This window comes from Phalangium opilio, unplaced genomic scaffold (genome assembly GCF_054372755.1).
Source record: "Phalangium opilio isolate 3A_F unplaced genomic scaffold, DU_Popi_V2 ptg000354l_1, whole genome shotgun sequence".
Lineage (NCBI taxonomy): Eukaryota > Metazoa > Arthropoda > Arachnida > Opiliones > Phalangiidae > Phalangium > Phalangium opilio.
In genome coordinates, this window is record NW_028324229.1 from 979454 (window position 1) to 1001626 (window position 22173).

Here is a 22173-nt window from a genome sequence, read left to right on the forward strand (position 1 = left end):
GACACTATAGGGATCGGCCTCTTCCTATACCCGTAATGTTAAAAAAAGGGGCAAGTTTTTGAGGCCGACGACAGCGCCATCTGGATTGCGGGAGCATCGTAACTATGTGATGATTCGTCTGCTAGTAGTACTGCCCCTCTGCGAGGCCTATAAAAAATTAAAAACAACGATGAAGAGAGCTATTCGTAATTAAAACATGAACGAAAACAACGAGAAGCTTATTTATTTGTATGAAATTTCAAGTTATTTCAGTGAGTAGTAGTTAATTGATATTAAACTTAGTATAAATAGGTGAATGTTTTCTTTTTAGTGTTGAATTTTCTGTTTAGGAAACTTAAAAAGGGATAATCTTGGATATTTTACTTTGCTCCACAGTTAGGAACGGAACAAAAAGTTCCAGGCATTTTAAAAAAAAAATATTTTAATTTACAAATAGTTTTCAGTTTAAAAGAGTGAAAAGGTATGGAAAAGGCAATTTTGAGATAACTCGTTGAAATTGCGCGGCCAATCTTTCGTAATTTGCGCCTTTTTTATTTCAACCAATCAGTAAATCATTTTCTTCCCACCTTTGAATTTCTCGTGACTTGACGTCATGAATATAGTTACGCTGCTCCCTGACACCAGGCGTCCGATTTTTGAGACGGCTCGCTTTTTTACCCCACCTTTTGTCAAGAGAGGCCGATCCCTATAGAGTGTCGATATATCAAATATCCCTGCTACTACTCCCTAGCCTAGCATAAAACAACAAGATGTCACGTGGATGCTTACCGGAAAAAAAGGCGCCCCTCCTACTTAGCCTATAAGCGAGCTTCTCCCTGGACACGGATGGTAAGAAGGAAAACACTTCTACAGGGGCCGATAGAAAAAGCATGGATAAAGAATACGCGTGAGGAAATTTGTTTTCACGCTATAGGATCGGCAACTCCCTATCTCGAACGACAGCTTATTCTGTATATACTCTGTTACAATATCGGTTGTCAGCACGCGCAAAGCTAGGTTTCTATGTAATCTAGCCTTGCGCGTGCTGACAAGAGACAAAACACTTCAGGATATTTTAAACGATTTTAAATCCTGAAGATCCTGAAGTTTTTTATCTCTTGTCAGCACGCGCAAGGCTAGATTAAGTAGAGACCTAGCTTTGCGCGTGCTGTCAACCGATGCTGTAAAACAGAGTATATACAGAATAAGCAGTCGTTCGAGATAGGGAGTTGCCGATCCTATAGCGTGAAAACAAATTTCCGCACGCGCATTCTTTATCCATGGAAAAAGCATGGAAAGCTTTCACCCTGTAAGACAGCTTCACTGAAAACGAAAATATAGAGCTTGGCTGATACTCACATTTGTTGTTCTTTGTTCATTTTGTGTTGAATTATAAATATTGAAATAAACAAAATGAAACTAAAAAGTATTCATTGTATTCTGCTGAGATTTTACTGACTTTTTTTTTTCAGTTGCAATAACACAACAAGTTTTAGTGCACAAACAAGCCAATCCAACAACCTCTGAAACAGCACCAAGTACCCTCATTTATGTTTTTTTTTTTTGTTTTAATATTGTTTTTTTTTATCTCCATGTTTTTGTTTTTTAAAACTCAGGAAAATTAGGGGGAAAAAAAAAGTTTCTTTCGATTTTGAGTTAAATTCAAAATGTTTGTCATAGTTAAAGCACATCTTGAGAAGGAACTTACTATTTGATATCATAGTAATTATTACTATTATATTCAATTAAATACTGTTTTTATATCCTTTTAATTTTTGCTTTTAAACTTATATATTCATTTTTTTATTCTTGACCATTTAACGTTTCACTATGCTGGCTTGGCACGTTGTAACGCTTTGAAATTTTATCATTTTTTTAATTTTTATTCTAAATAATCCCGATATTCTTGACAGCGAATTTGAACCTTTTTTTCTCTCTCAATCTTTTTCCAAAAACTGACATGTTTTAAAAAAAATATATATAGCCCAAGGATACAACATTCTTTTATAATAATTATTTTTCTTGTATTTACGCGGACATAGAGGTTTCTTATATTTTTTTAGACCATGTATTATTTTCAGACATAATTATTTTTTTCATCATCATCATCTCTACGTACACATGAATGTAAAAATGAGAAACGGAACGAAAAACTCAAAATCAAAATTAATTAACAATCTTTAAGTCTGTTTCTTGTTAAGTTTTTTTCCCCTCAATATCATGGTTGAAATTTATTCGACATATATGACAATGTTGATTTTATTTACCACTATTTAAAGTTTATTTGTCACAACAGAAAGAAAATATATCGTTTTGTACTGATGTCCCTTATTTTTAATTTATACGCACGCTAGTGATGAATTTTGTTGTTTCTTATTTAAAAAGCTGTAGATTTAGTTTTATCGTTTTATTATAGTTTTTTCTGTACACTAGGTTTATAAATGGTTTATTTTACGCTATTAAATGGACTTAAATTTCTTAATAGTACGTAACGTACGCTTCTCAGCATGTTTTAAAGGATATGTCGAGGCAATGTTAGTTATACGCTACATTTTTCAGATTGATGTTTTAAGGAAATAGCTAGCGTAGAAAAATGAGCAATTTTTCTACACTACATAATCGTGATTAAATATAATGATAAATGAATAATTACTCTTAGGTAGAGTAAGTGTCAAAAGGCTCATCTCATTTTGATACAAAATAATTTATAGATGTTATATATATAAAGTTTGACTTACTTTCTTTCTCTCATTCATCTTAGTTAATTAGCTTAGTTATCCGCCCATTTAATAAGATTGGAGACAATTACACCGCAACAGTGCAATTAGCCTTATTCCTGATCAGCGCCACCTAATCATAGCGGCGGCTTTGAGAACTACTGTAATCGGCAAGCCAATCAGATGTCGCTAAAATCAGGTGACGTCACTGACGGGAACTCTCGGGGTCTTACCAAAAATGACTTCACCAGATTTTATCGACATCTGGTTGGCCTGCCAATTACAGTAGTTCTAAAAGTCGCCGCTATGGTTAGGTGGCGCTGATCAGGAATAAGGCTAATTGCCTGAAGGGGCAGATACAAAAATGGAATAAATATTTTAAACGTTTCCTCAACAAAAAAAATGAATTTTTATACCCCTTATTTCTTATACTATGGCATTTAAAAACAATCTCGAACTTAATTAATTATCTTAATTGCTCATAATTCTCACGATTATATTTCCCAATAAAAGCATTTTTAACATATTATTTTTGGGCATTATATTAATTATTTCAAAAGAATTAAACGCTGAACATACCCTTTTAAACGTACTCTAGATTCCCTGATATATTTTTTTTTCTTAGAGATGAATTATCGGTAACTGATTTTCTTTTCAATTTAATTTAAACTAAACTAAACTACAGTTTACCAGGAGTGGTCCGGGGGGGGGGGGAAGTAAATGTTAGTTCCGCTTTATTGTGTAATTGTTTTTTTCGTCAGAAAAGCTCCCAAGCATTAACATAACTATTTAAAAATGATCATATTTTTTTTCTTATCTCTCTTTCTCAAGTTTTTTTTTAACAATCTTAAGCCTAACTTTCTAACATGAACTAGATAGGCTATTTTCTCTCTCCCTTTTCTTCTTTCAAATTTACGTTAAATTTTAAGTCGTATTATACAATTCGTAGTTAATTATTTTGCGTTAACACAGCAAACCCATATCAATTCAATAATTAATTATTTATAATATTTATATTTATACTCAGCCAAAAAAAAAAGAGGTAATACCCTGACCCATTATGGGTAATTTTTAAATCCGTCTTTCGTACTCAATCACTCAAAAAAAAAAAAAAAAAAACCAAATTAAAAAATACAATTTCGATCCAATTTTGAATGTTTTTTTTATCCATTCCCGTAAACGTTCTTTGGTACTCATGTGCTTTTCATGTTTTTTTTTGTTTTTTAATAGTTTGTTTATGTTTGTTTGTTTGTTTATCCTATGTATTTTCAGTTCATATTCTCCTCGTGTAAACTACTTATCACAAAACGTATCTGCATTTTTTTTTTATTTTTTTATTTAATGGCTGGTTGTTTAATTGTTTTAATATTTTGATTACGGAAAAGTATTATTTTTTCTAGAAATTAATTCAAAAATAACAAAAACTTTGACAAAAAAAAATTGAAAAAAAAAAAAAAGAAATATTAATGGTTTTTTATTACAATTCACTTTTTAAACTACTGTTGTTTTTATAAACCCATGTTTGTTTTTAAGTTCTTAAAAACAAGTGAAAAGAAAAAAAGTAATTGAAAATTTACACACTTAAAAAATTATTCAGTAAATGTAAACTAATACAGATCCATCGTATTTATTTGTTTGTTTGTTTTCTTAAATAATTAATTAATGAGTTTGATACCAGAAATTAAATTTAAATGATTGATGGAATTAGGTATCGAATACCACCAAAATGGCCGCTTGTCTTAAAGTTCAAACCAAAAACATAAAAAAAAAGATATATCAACTATTCATTCTGGGGTCGCAATAGGTTTCATTTAAACAAAATTTCTGGTATCTGTGATGTCATTAATTACAGATGGATAATAAACCAAAAAAAAAAAAAAACTTAAAGAAACTTGACAATATTTCAAATAATTCAAACATTACTGTACAGCGGGGATGTTGTGTTTTCAGGCTTTTACCAAAGGTTATTTCAGTTATGGGTAGATATCTAAAGGGGCGGGGTAATTTTTTTGTTGTTTTTTTGCCTTTTTTTAAATATTTTGTTCATTTTTTTTACGTCGTGCTTTTTATGAAGTGTTTTGTTTTTTTTATATCCTATCTACAAATATTAACACTTCAAAAGGCTTAGCAATTGAAATCATTTGTTTTTTGAGTCCATCTTGTTTTTTTTTTTTTTTTTACGTTGTCATCAATAAAAAAAATTTTTTTTTAGACTAGAATTTTCCTTAGGAAGAAACGAGTTTACGCTAAAGGTCAAATCACTTTTTTTGTTTGTTTGTTTTTTTCCATCGAAACTCGGTGGACAGAAAAGATATATTTTATATATATATATATAACATATTCACATCCACCTATTTTTGTTGCCGATAGCGGATAATTTTACACGGTAAATTTTAAATCTTGTTTTTGTTGGTTTTTTTTTGTTATATATTTATCATCATGTTAAATCCCACAAAACACAAAGTCAAAAAAAAAAAAAAAGAAAAAAAAAATTGTATTTATCTTACCCTAACATACGCGTCATCATCATTTCTTTTTCTCAAATATGGGTTGTTGTGTTTTTTCATTTATTTATACAGAAAAATAGAAACACTTGTTAGTTATTTATGGTTTTGTTTTTTTCACGTTTGGACTTATGGTTGTTTTATTGTTTTTTTTTACCCTTTTTTTTCACGCAAAAAGTGTAAAAAAACAAAATAAACGAACATACACAGCCATTGTTTTTTGTTTTTGTTTCAAACAGTGTTATTGATATTATTACAATCACACACTACACATTTTGCATCACTTTTGTTTTTGTTTTTTTTTTGTTGTTTATTTTTAATTAATTAATATATTTATATATATATATAGTTCAGTTTTCATTTTTTTTTTTGGCAAAAACCGTTTTTGCAGACATACTATTACAACAGGCACGCTGTTTATTTCCTCGAAAGAAGAAGACATTTATACATATGATCGTTAACGGAAAAGCCAAAACACAAAAATTGCGTAGAGAGATGAAACAAAGAAAAGAAAAAAAAAAAATAATAATAAAATAAAATGGCAGAATTAAGAAACCAAAGACGGAAAAAAGATCGAAGAAAAAACAAATTTCTTTTTTTGGAAACGTGGACTAAATACTTAATAGTTATTTGCTAAACCTTTTACACAAAAAATTCCCATAAATAATAATATTACAAGAGTTAAGGAGTAGGGTGTGGAAGGGGATGGGATCATTGGGTAAATTAATTAATTAATTAATTTAAAACCCCAAAAATAAATCATAATTAGCCCATGAAATTTCACTTTGAACTTATATTACACTGGAGGCACGTTGATTTTTTTTTTTTTTTTCATAATCATTTAAATCTTTTGTTTTTTTTTTTTTTATTTCTCTGTATATACCTAAAATATTAGAGAATGCACTTATACAAGGCTTACCCTAAAATTCAGCCTTTTTTTTTTTAATCTGACAATTTTTGTAGGAAAAAAAAAAATTTCAGAGAAAATTGGTGCATTAAAAAATTTGCATTTTTTCGTTATTTTTTTTTTCTTTTATAGTTTTTACGACGATTTCATTATAGTTCTTTCAATTTTTTATCAGTTTTTAATTGATTAATTTATATATATATATATATTTAATTTATTTATATATCTAGGTTTTGGGTTGGGAATGGATTTAGTCTAAAATTTCCGATACTTCGAATGTTTTTTTTTTTTCAATTTTTGTTTTCGATTGATGGCATTACGGGAAGATTTACAATTTTGGTAACAGCTAGAGAGGGTAAAGGGTAAAGGGGGCGGAAGGGGTAACACCTGATAAATGTTTTATACCATTACCAGAAAACCCAAAAAAAAAAAAAAAAAATAATAATAATATAGAAGTCAATAAGGACGCCGAGAAATATCTACAATTTGATGCGAGGTAAACTTCCTTCTTCTAAAAAATAATATTCAAGAAGCCATGGCTGATGAAATTTGTTTTTTTTTTTTTTTTGTCCCGAATTGGCGAGCGAAATTGGAACGATTAACAAAGGGGGAAAGGTTTTTTTTTCTTTTGACGTATGCAGACGCAAATTAGCACCACTAGCCTGGGCATGTTGGTTGGTCAAATATATTTTCTTTAAAACGTACTCTTTTTTTTTTTTTTTTTTTTTAAGAACTTAAATCACAACTTTTTTTTTATTATTATTATTATTATTATTAAACAAAATGTGTTTCGTCGAAAATAAACACCGAGGAGTCTTTTTCCATCATTTTTCCAAATTGTCCGCGTAATAATAATATTAATGCAATGTGCGAAGACGAAGAAAAAATTAAACTTATTTCCTTAAACCTATATAGATTCGATTCGATTCTCTTAATTCACAACAAATCTTTCCATTTTCATTTTTGTTAAAACAAAGTTTTTCGCTATCTCTATCCGAGTTTTATACGGGGGGGGGGAGGTGAGGGCACATTCCATTACCGTGTAACGACGGTAATTCTCATCCAATGGTTTCCCCCCCCCCCCAAAATTTGATTTTAAATAATTTTAAATCCACATAAACGCGTGTGGTGGTTTTTTATTTAAGTCTTTTTTCTTCTATTTCTATTTTGGAAACTTTGTTGACCTTTCATCACGATTTTCTACACTATTGTTATTTCCCTCGGAAACACTATTTCCACGTTGCATTCGATTGTTATTAGTAACATTGTTGTTATTACTAGTTGTTCGATGATACCTCTCCCTTTCGTTATTATTATTATTACCAGAATAAAAGCCAGCGAGTCTACGCTCTCGAGCTTCGCGAAATCCAACTGAATTATACCTTCCTTTTGGAACGTATTCTTTGAATGGCCCTAAACAACGTTGGTAAACTTGACTGAGTTTTCATTTTAAATCTTTTTACGGTGCTAAATTAACTTTGCTTAGAAACTGAACTACAAAGGGTGACGTTTTGTGCGTAACAATAGACCTAACAATAACTAACCAATACTAATTCTCAAATAAATAACAAGTTGTTTAAACTTATCGTCGTTTACGCTAAATGAAGTTACTCTTCTTAAGATAGTGCACTTTTAACCTTTTTACAGTGCAACTTTGCTAAATCAACTGAACTACAAAGGGTGACGCTTTGCGCGTAACAATAGACCTAACGGTAACTAACCACTACTAATTTTCAAATAAATAGCAAGTTTTTTTAAACTTATCGTCGTTTACGCTAAATGAAGTTACTGTTCTTAAGACAGTGCATTTTAACCTTTTTACGGTGCAACTTTGCTAAATCAACTGAACTACAAAGGGTACGCTTTACGCGTAACAATAGACCTAACGGTAACTAACCAATACTAATTCTCAAATAAATAGCAAGTTGTTTAAACTTATCGTCGTTTACGCTAAATGAAGTTACTCTTCTTAAGACAGTGCACTTTTAACCTTTTTACGGTGCAACTTTGCTAAATCAACTGAACTACAAAGGGTGACGTTTTGCGCGTAACAATAGACCTAACGGTAACTAACCAATACTAATTCTCAAATAAATAGCAAGTTTTTTTAAACTTATCGTCGTTTACGCTAAATGAAGTTACTGTTCTTAAGACAGTGCATTTTAACCTTTTTACGGTGCAACTTTGCTAAATCAACTGAACTACAAAAGGTGACGCTTTGCGCGTAACAATAGACCTAACGGTAACTAACCACTACTAATTCTCAAATAAATTGCAAGTTGTTTAAACTTATCGTCGTTTACGCTAAATGAAGTTACTCTTCTTAAGACAGTGCACTTTTACAATACAAAAAAAAATATTCAAAGCTTACCTTGTCTGGTGGGTGGAGGGGTTGTTGACTGGGGTTGTTGTTGTTGTCCTTGAGACTGTGATTGCGAAGTAGACTGAGGAGAGCTTTGAGACTGAGCGGAAGTTGGTGGAACTCTGCTGCTGCTAACATTACCATTGCTATTTCCACTCGAAGAACGAGGTGTGCTTGAAGAGGGAGTCGCCGCCGCAGTCGCCACTTTACCTTTATCCTTTTCCATTCTTTCCCTGGCACGTTGAGCCATTTCCGAATAGGTAGGTTTATGCGATGACCTGTCATCTTTCTCACTCTGTTCAAACGAAAAATAAGAAAAAGATGCTTTATAACGCGAGGAGTATGAAGCAGTGGTGTGCGAGTCCCGTTTTTTCGGTTTCGAGCCGAGTCCGAGTATCGAAACTAATTTCTTATCGAGTAACTATCGAGCCGAGTCTCAAAAATACTTTCGAGTATCGAGTATTTAGATAGGTCAAATTTTGGATCTTTCGAGCGAGTAATTATCGAGTCTCAAGTATTGACTTGTCGAGTAGCAATTTTGTAAATTTCTTGAAAATAACGAACGAAGATGTTCAATTATCTAATATCTAACTAGTTCAAAAAGATTGTTAGTGATCAATTAAACATTGAACAGGTGTTTTTCAAAATAAATGCTCATGAACTCATCGTCTGCTATAGTTGTAAGCCTCGGACTCGAGTATTTGTCAAGTATTTAAGATGTTAAAAAGCTACTCGAATGTCTCGAGTATCTCAATGTGTTGGTATCGAGTATCGAGTCGAGTACTCGAACTTAACGAGTACTCGTACACCCCTGGTATGAAGTCAACCAACATATCCAAAGAAAGAAAGAGCCCTATAGATTTGATGGCGCGCGTCATGTCCCTGAAAGATAATAATTACATTGGTTGCTGTTGGGGAAGTTAAACCATCAGTCTCAGATTCCACTTTGATAGTATTTTGAGGTGGTGCAGGGGAATCCGGTACCGCCAACGTTGTTGCGCGTGATGTAGTAGTTGCTGGAGAATTGACAATCGCAGCCAGCGTTGTTACGTTTGAAGGTCGGGAAGGAGGATTCCCCCGAGCTTCGGGACTGCTGACATTGGGTGAGCTAGTGGCAGAAATGACTGGGGCGGCCAGTGGAGTTGAGGACCCACTGTTTGTAGGAACCGAAACTGGGACAGCAACGGCTGGCTTGGCTACCGATGCCTTTGAAACAGGAACGGAACTAACTACGGAGGCGGCGGTGGCGCGTACAGTCCTAGAATCATTGGGAGACTCCCGCGTCGTCGTTGACAACAACAAAAGCGAACTCGAGTTTTTAGCAATAACTTCCGAAGTCATCGGCGTCGTCGACGCTTCGCTACTTTTTGATACACTAACGTTACTAGGAGTAACGACGGTCAAGGTCTTATTCTCCGCTGTAACTGGAGAAACAACACTAGACGGGGAAATAGGACACGCGACTTCGGTGGTAGATTCTTCAAGCTCATTGGTAGGTTCAGCCAGTGACACCGTGTCAGTTGATTCCACACTAAAACATAAATAATCTATTTGTTAAATACAAAGAAGCGTGCGTACTCGATAAATAAACCGTTAAAAGGTAAAAACTGACGTGATGGGAGAAGCGGGAGGCGTAAGGACAGTCAGCTGCGTTAAAACCGGACTAGGGCCTGACCTAGAATCACCAGCAACTACATCAGCTCCTCCGTTAGTCAGGGCTGTACTTTCTTTCAAAGAGACTGTGGCACCCGATAGAGAAGATTCCGAAGTTTGGGTTTTACTGTCCCGGGTGGAAGGCTTGGCAGTTCCTTTCACAATATCTGAAAGGCGACTTTCGTGTACTTCGTTAACTGGGCCTCCTTCCTCCTGTCGTTAAAAAATATGATTATAAGGCCTTCTGAAAACAACATAAAAACGTTATCAAATTAAAGACGAACGCTTACCACCGCTCCAGGAAGAGGAGGGAATGATGAGGCTTCTAGATCAAACATTGGGGATTCAGTTTGAACATCTTTGGCACTTGGTGACTTATGACCACCTTCGGAGCCACTGCTCTCTAGGTGCTAAATTGAAACCAAAAATATAAATATCTCTTAACTTTCCAATAAAAATCATCATCAGTTTATCAAGGAATAATATCACGCCACTACTCAACTGATTTGGGGAGAGTTTCGAGTTCGTCCTTTCTTCTTCTTCTCGGCTTGCTTCTATAAGTACCAAAAAAAAAAAAACTCATTTAACCCAAAGAATCCTCTCCACAAATGTTACTGAAGCCAGAAGGGGATAATAAAAGAAGGATGCCACTCTGTATCCTCTTAATGCTTTAGTTATGTAACGTCATTCTTCCCAGGCGAGGGAGCCCTTTTAGTTTGCTTTCCCGCTCATCAAACTAAGTTCAAATGGGCATCGCACCGTAAGGTGAATTCTATAATTGTTTGGCACTAAATCCCCAGCAATCATCCCACAAACCTTGATTGTCTTGACGTGGGACAAAAATCCACAAGCGCATGCGTCTTGCCAAATATTTAAACTCTAATAGAGTAACGATGAGGGAACTATTTATCGCGTATGTGATTCGGTTTAGTAACCTTGCTCTAAATGTTCCGATGTTGGGAAGAGTGACGTTACACTTACCCCGCTTTGTGCTTGTACACTTCTCTCGAAGAGAAGTATTATATACTTCTGATGAAGCTTAAGGGTCACTTATATGTTGCCACAGATTCCCTTCCCAAAGCCCAATGTGAAAAAGTTCGGTACGTACCTTTGGGGTTGACCAAGCAATTCAGATCCTTTGTCAATCTGATGCGACGACGAATTCCCGCCTCCCGCGTCATCCCTCTGATGGCTACTAATCGTTCCCGATGAGGGTAATGGCTGTCCCTGATAATCGTTTTTGTTGCTACCACTATTCGCGTTCGAGCCTAACCCACCACTTTTACTTTGAGAAGAACTTCCGCCATTGGACTGCGAACTAGTTGAAGTCCCTCCTCCTCCACTGACGGAGGAAGGTCCCGAGTTATTGTAGCCCAAGTAAACGGCGGAAGAGTGAAGATCTCTTTTAGAGTAATTGGTATTAGGAGTGAAGTATTCCGGAACTTCCACGGGAAAATACGGAGCCGCCGCGGCCGCAGTTGCCCCCCTCGAATTATAGTTATAAGTTTGCACGTAACCGAATCCACCCGTCGTGTTACCAACCGCGTTACCACTGTTACTACCCACCGAAGTGCCACCCCCTACTGTTCCCGCATTTCCGTTTAAAAGTCCTTGCTGCCTATGCAAATAATTTTGCGATCTGTCGTGATAAACTCTGGGATTTTGTTCAGAGGACATTTCGTAATTTTGATGACCCCTGTTATAAGTTTTATTAGGGCCCCTGTTAAAAGTAAATTGTAGGATGTTGTAAACTCTAGACTCAAGAGAAAAAAACTTTTGGAGATAAAACATACTTCCTAGGAGTGTGAAAGTGATGCCTCGTATTTCCATTGACATGTTTGAAGGCCGCTTGAGGAGCTAAGCCATTCATAGAAAATACTGTTCCTAGGTCAAAGCAGGCTGGTGTAGTTGGAGGAGCCCATGTTTGAAGCATAGTAGGAGGGTAAAAAGGCGCGAAAACCTGAAATGAAAATTGACCCTCAAAAGATTAATTTACTTATTTCATTGTGGAGTTGTTGTAGTTGTTACTGATCAAGAACACAATTTGTACCTGTCCGTTGTTGAAAACAGTAGGCACATTGGAGTATGGATAGCGTTGCTGCTGCTGCTGCTGTTGTTGTTGTTGTTGTTGTTGCTGGCCCGATTGCGTCGGTTGCTGACCAGCAGTTTGTTGAGGTTGCGCGGAAGCTTGAGCCGGTTGTAGCTCTTGTTGAAGAGGAGATTGCACTGTGGGTATGGGACTAACTTGGGGCACATAACCAAACTCTGGGGTAGCCACGGTTGCTCCAGGAATTGCTGGTGAGCCCGCTGTTGGTGTAACGGGTGGCCTGAAACCATTTTTGTAGGGAGGGATATAGGAGGCACGAGTTATGGGCTTGGCTTTGATGCGAGCCTAGATTGTGGAAAAAAAAATTGGAACACAAAGTCGATTACACTTTTTACAACACGCATGTCCTAACCAAGGTTGTATAAACTCTTTGACAATTTAAAGTATAAGTAACACTACTATTTTGTAGTTGCAGTTAGATTCTTTATCCGCGAGATAAGCTCAAAAGACGTACGCGTTACAAACCCTTTGAAAAACTTCTAGGAAACGACTTTATCACGTATAATAAAAATGTACTGATAAAAGCCAGTATCAGCAGACATAATACAATTACATAGCATTGAAAACTTTTGTTTATAATTGAAGATAATATTTAATCTAATTTCCTTTTCTTATCCAACTTAGTCCAACTAATTTACAGGTTTGCGTAAGGTAATGAGTTGTGATAAAAAAATTAACCAAAGCTCTGACTAATAAACTCATTACCCGCCATCCCACCCCCCACCCCCTTAAACCACCTACTCACAAAGAAAATAATTAAATAAAGGGTTTTAATTGATCAGAAGGAGAAAAAAAGGAAAGTTACTCTCACCATGATTTGTCTTCCTTGAAAAGTACGAACTTCCTCTCGAAGATACCTATAGGCTTGCTGAGCATCTTCGTCAGATTCAAATGTTACATACCACGAGTTATTGTGCGCAAACTCGCAATTTGTAAACTTTGGACAGTTTTCATTCGTTAGCAAGTCTTGTATCTCCTTAATGGGAGTGGTTTCGGGAATTTCACGCAGGATAAGTACACATCGCTTATGATTTGGACGAACTTTCTCTCCAGCATCATCCACTTGAACATTAGGAGACTCTATTAAGGTTATACGAATCATGTAAGAAAATGCGCCCGCTTTTGCCAGATGAGGGTAATGACGTTATAAACCCCTAGAATGGTATTTATATACCTCTTAGGACATCAACAATCAGATTCAAATCATTGGTTAGTTTCTTGATTTGGTTAAAATTAGCCACAGTTCCGATAGCCACGTATTGATCACTGTCCATTTGAGATAAAAGGTAAGTGTCGCATGCTAGATTCTCCCGAGAGAAGTAATATTCCAACTGCTGTTGCAGTCGCTCTCTCAACTCTTGCATGGAAAGAGAGGCGCCTTCCGTCGGCTGTTGCGAAGGGTCATTGGTGGAAGAGGAAGGGTTTAGAGAGCAGTCGACAGTACCATACGTAGCGGTCATTCGGTGATGGTGGTGGTGCAGAGGATGTTGAGAGCCTCGCCCACCCCCACCATCAGTCGGAACAAAAGCCAGTGGCTCCAAGGGGCCGTGGTCCATTGGCCGGTTACCGCCTGAGGGATTCCGAGTCCTCAGTGAAGCAGCCGGACGAGATAAACCGGAAGAAGACGGAACAACCGCCGCTGACAACCCGGCTTTCTTGCTACCGGTAGTTGCGGCTGCGGAGCTATTTTTCAGAGCGACTATCTCTGTTGACACTGCAGGAACAACCTGGAATGGTTGAGCCTCACCATTTTCCCGGTTTCTCGAGGAGCTTCCTGCCAAAAACACAACCCGAGAAAACAAAATTCTTACATGTCATCTTGCAAAATACCTTCAAAAACCAACCTAACAATGAAAATTCACTCTATGAAATTAAAAAAAAAAAAAGATGAGTAATTGGATTGAAATGTTGAAACAAAGAGTAAATTCCTTGGGAAAATTTCACTCTTATCAAAATGTTATCATTAATTTACACATGCGAAGTGAACAGAAATGGCACACAAAAACTACACTTTCTAGGGCTAAGAAGGGAAATTTTAATGTTTGCTGTACAAAATATTTGTCAACCCACAATCTCTATACAAGAAAAAAGTTTGTATTGTTAAGCAGCTCGACATTTCAAAGACATAGTCAAGTTTCCCTTTCTTAAAATAAGATGTCGCAATTATACAATTTCATAAAAGAACAGTTCAGGGTTCATTCAAATTAAGGAAAACCGATTTCCCTGTGTTTTCCATGGTTTTTCTCATACATGGAGTATCATATGGAGCGAATTTTAACTAACACTTAGTTACTCGGCCCCTGTTTGCTGTAACCCCAAGAATTTCGAATCGTTGGACAAATAGGACTATGACATACTCAGGGGTTATCCCCGTATCTCTAACAAGAACCAGAGCCTCAAAAGTTACGTGTAATTAAACCCATGTTAATAACAACAGGAATGGTTTTATTTATAGTTGAAGCAACCCCTTCAGAGCAAACTTACTTACTTCACAAATTTGCCTGAATTTTACTAAAAACTCTAAATTTCCCCGAGTTTTGGTCAAATAGGGAGCTAACAACTGGCTACGGGGAAGAGATAGTCTGACGTCATGCAGCCCCCCTCTGGTTGGCATTTTTGCGCGTAGAATACTGCTTCCAACCATTAGGGGGATGAAACTCCAGTAAGAGATAGAAGGGTGTGACGTTTTAGGGTCAGAACTGTTGTTGGCTCCCTATATATATATTTTACTGAGTTTTCCAGGTTTGTATGAACCCTGACAGCTTTACAAAAACTTATTGGCATCAGCCTGTTCAATCACCGAAAGCCATAAAACGAAGTAAAATTTCCCTACAAACATTTCTAGCTTTCCAAATAGTATTTTGAGGGTAATTTTATAATTTTACATCGTGACTTCACACTACGTCCTTCAAGCATTTATAAAAATGAAGGGAAAGGGGGGGGGGCAAGGATGTGGTCGGAACTGATTGCTCTCATACCTAAAAAAGTGATTTATTTGGCTGCCCCAACAACATTTTTCCCTACGCTTGAATGCTCAAGATAACACAATAAAATAATGAATTAAGCTCAGAGCCTGCCTGTCACTTTTCCATCTGGAGGAATTTCCCTCCACGACACAAGCATCTTTAACCACAAAAAAAAACAAAAACTCTACGTAACACTTTAATCCACAAAATTACCATTCATTATAATTTAAATAAACCAATGTCTCGTAAATATATAAATTGTTAACTTCATGACCTAGGCCCATTTTTAAGCAAACTTAAATTATATCACATTCAATGAAACAATAAAGTATATACCTAAGTCATGCAGGTAAAATAATTTATCATAAATTAAGTACGTAAATTCATTTTTAAAGTTATAAGCAAACTTAAATTATATCACATTCAATGAAACAATAAAGTATATACCTAAGTCATGCAGGTAAAATAATTTATCATAAATTAAGTACGTAAATTCATTTTTAAAGTTAGTATTCAATTGTCTAGTGTTGTATGTTCAAAGAAATAATGACTTTAACGAAAGTGTTTAGGTAAAAACGCAGTTACTCCTAATCCTAAAAGGTTTCCAAAACATAAAAATTGCCCTGAAAACAATCTCCCCAAATTTCTTGAAAACCTTTTCATGGTTCATACAACTTTTGGAAAAAAAAATTCCCTGAGATTTTCAGGTTTTTCCCCCATATACTTCCCTGAATTTTCCACGGTTTTCCTATGGAGCAAATTTTAACGAAGGAGAGGGGGGGGAGTGGCAAATATGACTATAACATACTCAAAGGACATCCCCGTATCTCTAATATAACCAGAGTTATGAGCCTCCAAAGTATAGTGTAATGTTAATCCTATGGAGGGTATGTTTATGAACATTTTGCTTAATTACTCAGCCCCCGTTTGACGTAGCCGTAAGTTTCTAGTATGGTTGGATGGGGGGTAAATTGGACTATAACATACTCAAAGGACAGCCCCGTATCTCTAATATAACCAGAGTTATGAGCCTCCAAAGTATAGTGTAATGTTAATCCTAGGGAGGGTGGTATGTTTATGAACATTTTGCTTAATTACTCGGCCCCTGCTTGACGAAATCAAGTTTTTAGTATGATTGGATGGGGGATAAATTGGACTATAACATACTCAAAGGACATCCCCGTATCTCTAATATAACCAGATTGCTTAATTACTGTCGTTAACCTTTGACGCAAATTCCCTGAATTCCATGAAATTTACTAAAAATTCTAATTTCCCTGAGGTTTTGTCAACTATTTATTTTTCTTTTTAATTTCAAAGAATACAAGCAAAACTAAACCATAAATAATTTACAAAGGAGGTAGTTAAAGCTGGAATAATTAATGTAGTTCATTTTCTTTTTAAAAACAGTTCTAAACTGGTTAGATCTAATTCTAATATAATTATTACCATATAATACCTCACATTTCATTAAAAGGGAGGGGTTTAACAGTAATTTAAAGTCAAAGTCTGCGTAACTATAATACCACCAATGCTGCAGTTGGGGGAAAGTGGTTTTTGAAAAGAATTTTGAATTTTCAGGTTAAGTAGGAACTATCTTATCCTTGGAAGGTTCTGTCTATTTGAAGATTGAAAAAAATCATTTTCTCCGATTCCTGAAATACTAGGCTTACTCTAAGGGTGGCACTCTGCCAAAATGGTAAAAGGCAGGGGGGGGATGGATACCAATGCCACCATTACTAGAGGGAAATTTTAAATCAAAGCCTACGGAAAATAATTTCTTTCAATTTGCTCTAAATTGCTTTATACACCTATATTAGTCATTATGGTAATTTGTTGTCTTAAAAATCATAAACAATAAACCATACACGTAAAAACTGAACATAGAGTTCTCATTCATTTCACGAAACACTACACCCAGTACCCTTGAAAACTAAAATCTGGCACACACAAATTTGAAGTACCTAACTAAACTAAAGATAAGGTGGAATTTTAAAATGTAAGAGTCCTATAAACATATGACATGACACACTGTAAATTTGATTGAACACTACCTTGCTTATCATTAGGTAATATCATTAAAATTATCATATACCAAAGGAAAGGTTTGTCTGATGAAATATCTACCCAAGTTGAGTATTTAAAACTAAGTTAGAATTAAGTATTCCAATTGTCTAATTACTTTCTACAACTTGATTTGATTAAATTAGTCAAGGAATTCAAACTGGCAAGCAATTTTAAGGTCATTTTAGTTGATAACCAACCAGCAATGGCACTACTTCAAAATGCTATGTAATCCTTATGTCACTAATTATTCAATAAATTAGATAAGGTTACATCAGTAACACTAATTATAGCATGTTTATGTAGCATTACTATTACTAAGGCCTAATTTTCCTGATAAATCGCTTCAATTAATGTTTCAATATCAAAAACACTCTCATTACACAAACAATGGGCAAATCAATATCATCTAATTAGCAAAAAAGGAATGTCTGGACTTTTACCGAATAACTAGTTCCCTGTCCCCTAAAATTCCTAATAGCCAAAGACCAAGGCTTAGCAATTTATTATAAACTTAACCTTATCTATCTCTTGAAATTTCCCTTACCTTCCTTCCAGTTTGGTTAGGATTTTGGTGCTTGTATTGTAGTTATTTAATTCACGTTTAATGTACTTTAATTAGTCGTTTATTTAATCAATAAACACAGTTTTTTTTAAAAAAGTATTTAAAAGATTACCAATTATGGCTTTACGTATTGGCTGGTTTATTTTCCCTAGTATTTCCGTATCATGTCCATGTGTGTAAATGATCTAGGCTTAGCATTATGACTATTTACTTTTTGTCTGGAGCTTCGCGTTGTTAAGTGAAAATTATACTTTTCATTGACGATAGAAATGATTTATAGTATCTTAATTAATTAACGTAGCGGGTATAATGACTATTCGTAGGCTTCGCGTGATAATAAGATTCGTTGGTACAAAGGGACCCGGGCTTTATTAGCGGCCGCGATGTTAGCGAGGCGAGCACAGGCCTACGCCTCTTCGTAAAAAGCCAATGGATTCCTAAGCCTAACCAGTAGCCTAACAAGGAATATCTGGGTCTCAGAGTCTGGTTACATCGCCCGAAACCACGTAGAAACAACTAGCGTGGGACGAATCTGACTGGACAGTTTTAACCGGAGAACGTTCGTATTTAATCTAATTAGTTTTAGGCTTAATTTAAATTTTGGAAACATTAAAAAATAACATCCTACCTCGTCACTGACAAAGAATTATCGGAAGAGAACACCTCTCGTGACCGAGAATTTAAGATGGCTGCTTTAACGCGGCGCGTGCACCCGGCAGCGCGCTTTCCAACGCAACGTGGCGCTGCAATCTTTACTGCCGCCGCACCGTGGCCAAAGAAAAATAAAAATAAAGCGCGCCTAAAAAGCAGTGCTCCCCCCCCCCAAAAAAAGAGGCGCGAAATTCAATTAGAAATTTCACTTAAGAAACCACTTCCATTGTAGAAAATAACGTCAATAAAGTTAAATACTATATAAAAAAGTGTCAAAAAGCCTGAAAAATAGTTTTACATGTATGGATCAACAGTTATATGAGAGCTAACATGATGCAAAAATGCTTGACACATCTTTCTACCTCTATACGTGCACCACTAAGAAATAATAATTGGAGTGGAAATAGGAATTGAAAATCATAATAAAAACTCTCTAAAGTAATCTGTCAGCGACCACGCTATGGTCTCTTCGAAGACGCTCAAATTCTATGGGAAGGTGGGATTTAAAAAAAAATTGAAACGAGATCCATTCATACTTTCATTCATCCATACCGCGGTTTGGATTTTCTGGATCGCATGGCCCGATCGCTGGAAGAGATGTCACAGATGACTTCCGTCGGTCATCAGTGAGGGTGGTATTGGACTCCGATGTTCCCTGAGCTTCCGTTGTCGGTTTTACCTTTTTGAAAATAACGCGAAACTATTACTAACCAATAAAATAATAATTTAAAAAAATTTCGCAAAAATAACGTTAAAATTTCTACGAAATCAAGTCCCAGTGGTTAAAGTCTTTTTTAATTTCAAAAGAATACTCCATCTCTATACTAAAAGTACTTCAGATATAAAATCCTTTAAAATATATCTGTACAAGCAAATATCAAAGTACAATCACTTTTCAATGCGCAACAGAAGTAAATTAAAGCTAAAATTTCGTCGTAATTACGTTCTGGCAAATAAAAATAAACATTCGCGTATAATATTAGTGAAGTTAAGCTAAGAGAAATAGTTTTTCATTAAGATTCTAAATAATAATCCTCATTTAAAACCTATTCCCAAAACCTCTCTATTATCTAGCTTTTCCGTCCAAAACAATTAAACCAAATAGTAGAGATACAGTTTTTCCCAGAGGTAAAATTATCCTCCAGCTCTAAAAGGCGAGCAAAAGTTAATGTTTCACTGGATGGTTCATTTAATTGGAGCTTTTATCATTATCATCATAAGTTTATAAGATATGGCACGTAAGTACTACACTTCGTAATGCTAGACGCTAAGAACTAGTTCGAGAACGACAAGCGAGAACTGACTGCACTCTGTTAGTTTTGCAGGACTTCCATCTTCCTATTAAGTCTGTACTAAGCCTTTGACAGCGCCCCACTCACCAGGCGTCGCTTTACCTCGAATCTATGACCTACCTCCCTCACTTCATGACAAGCTCCTGTTTGTAACCAGTGGCAAACTTATGGTGAACATATCTTATGAACTTAAGGTTTATCATAAATATATATGTACGGCCAAAAGTGACTCGTGAATAATAATTCGCCTTAACTACTAACTAGAGTCGCTCGCTTTTTCTCTTGTTAATTTATGCAATAAAGTATGAATCTATTGTTGCTCGAGTTTGATACGAAAAGGGAAGCGAAAAAGAGAAAGTGCTTCGTCCGAAACGAGGTTAATTAGAGGCTATTTAAGCAAAGGTTACTTTCACTCCAAAAAGGTCATATTTGTGTACATTATTGAGCGCTGGGAAGCTACGTACCTAACCAATAGTATCTAAACGTTTCTAACTCTTCATGTACAAAAATATGTAAAACTGAATGAATGAACTTGTACTCTACCAAGAAGTGATATCTAGTTTATTAGGGAGAAGGTATAAATTTGCCACATTTCCAGCTGCTTCTCCAGTCCAAACGTATAGTAGGTCCGGAGTTAATCCCTACCTCTAAAGTACAACCCGCATCTCATTGGTTCTTGAAAACTCACGTCAGCGCGACGCGAATGACGAAAATTACAGTCATATTTTCCGACAGAGGAGAGTGTAGCGAAATAGCCCGGCCTCCTTTTACGTAACCCCCTTGTATTTTGAAAGGGGGCTGGGACTATAGGCGCGCGAATACTCAGGCAACTTATACCTTCTCCCTAATAAACTATAGATATCGCTTCTTGCTCTACCTAATAAATTAAATAACCTCAAAATTATACCAAGTGATAATTAATCCATAATCAACGCTCCCACGTTGCTAATAAATTCAAAATCATATCTTAAAAAAAACCAAGAGTAAACAAAAAACTGGTTAAAAAAGGCGTTGAAATATTTTGATATCCAAACTTTTGCTCGAGTTTCAACACAACATGACGTAACAAAAAATAAAATTGACTTCAAATGCGTTTAAATTCAAACGGATATTTAAATTACGATAAAAAACTGTACCTCTCTCTCTCTCCTAAGCAGATATTCCTACACGTATACAAACAATATGTACTTAGTATACACGTACTATCAAGAGGAAATTCATTTCTTCCAATAATGTTTATAGGTTCTAAATCAGTTTAAATAAATGGATATTTTATCGGAATGCGTATATCTCAATATTCATAGATGAAATTTAATAATTCGTGAATTTTAAACATGTAGTATATGGTCTTGAGTGACATCTCAATATAAAACAGAAAAAAATGCTGAAAAATACCCTAACAATAAAAGAAAAAACGTTTGACAATCAACCAGCTGTAATCGCGGTAAAATGTGCGTGACAAGTTAGTAAATACAACATAGACTATCTTTCATTTCATTCTTTTTTTAACAAACATTTCTCCTCCAATATTATTAGTATGGTAGTTAAACGAAAACTAAAGGAAAATTCAACTGTTGAAATCGTTCTCTTACGATAAGATTAAGAAGGATTAGTAACGTCAGTTTTTTTCCAATCCTAACTTAAGATCCGGCTGCTAAACGGCTAATCTTACTCTATTTTTTAGCCTACCATATGTCAGATTTCCTATCGCGCCTTTAAAAGACGTACGAGCCGCTGTGTTAGGGCCTCGTGCCTAACGGGAGAGCCAACATTAGGTAGTTTTCTCCGAGCGTTAACGAAAAGCGCGGGAAAATTTTTAATAGCTCGCGCGCTTTCATTAGAAAGACGCGGGAAATAAAGATTGAGTAAAGAAAAAGGTAGAGAAGATGTAAAAGAGGAATTTCTTACCTTTTGAATTATGAAACAACGAGGGCTGTAAGCGCAGCAAATGTAGGTTCCAGGGGCATCCAGCCCGCCGATATTCGGCCACCTGTTAGGCATAGGGGCGCTAGAATAGGGGATGTTATACGGTTGACACTTTAGGGCTCGTGCCGCGCTTCGCAGGGCAGTTTACCGCGCCGTTTTCTCGCTCCGCTGTTAGGATCGGGCATCCTTTACGCCAGGCCGTTTAATCCCGTATGATTCGCTCTAGTTTCATCGTTCCTTAGCTTCTAGCTCGCTAGACCACCGCTGGATAAGCGCCTACAGCAGGGGGATCTCTCCTCTCCAATTCTCTCCACGGTTTTTCCTATATCTCTCCTTGGACGAGTCAATCCTGGAGAGTATGATACAGATTGGTGTCTATGTGGAATAGACGGAAGACCAGTGGATGGTGGTGTTAGTAGGCAGTGTAAGTGCAGACGGGTGTCAATGTGGGATTGACAAAGAACAGAAGATGGTGGTGAG

The 22173-nt window shown here is 35.7% G+C and overlaps 1 protein-coding gene across 4 annotated transcripts; it reads right to left on the minus strand.

Annotated features, from left to right (window-relative positions):
• Window positions 1–1408: 1408 nt before the first annotated feature.
• LOC149602665 (uncharacterized) lies at window positions 1409–22017 on the minus strand. Of its 4 annotated transcripts, XM_089860831.1 has the most exons (13): window positions 21676–22017; window positions 19028–19154; window positions 13404–14003; window positions 13041–13309; window positions 12173–12514; window positions 11916–12082; window positions 11231–11842; window positions 10625–10676; window positions 10413–10532; window positions 10082–10335; window positions 9370–10000; window positions 8479–8764; window positions 1409–7520 (listed from the first exon to the last, which is right to left on the minus strand). In XM_089860831.1, the coding sequence occupies exons 1-13, from the start codon at window positions 21766–21768 to the stop codon at window positions 7270–7272; spliced, it is 3804 nt and encodes a 1267-aa protein (XP_089716957.1). In that variant the 5' UTR covers window positions 21769–22017; the 3' UTR covers window positions 1409–7269. The 4 variants fall into 4 exon arrangements, with proteins under 4 accessions (XP_089716957.1, XP_089716958.1, XP_089716959.1 ...); XM_089860832.1 differs by lacking the exon at window positions 21676–22017 and having other exon boundaries at window positions 19012–19152; XM_089860833.1 differs by lacking the exons at window positions 19028–19154; window positions 21676–22017 and adding an exon at window positions 18453–18591.
• Between the last annotated feature and the right edge of the window lie 156 nt (window positions 22018–22173).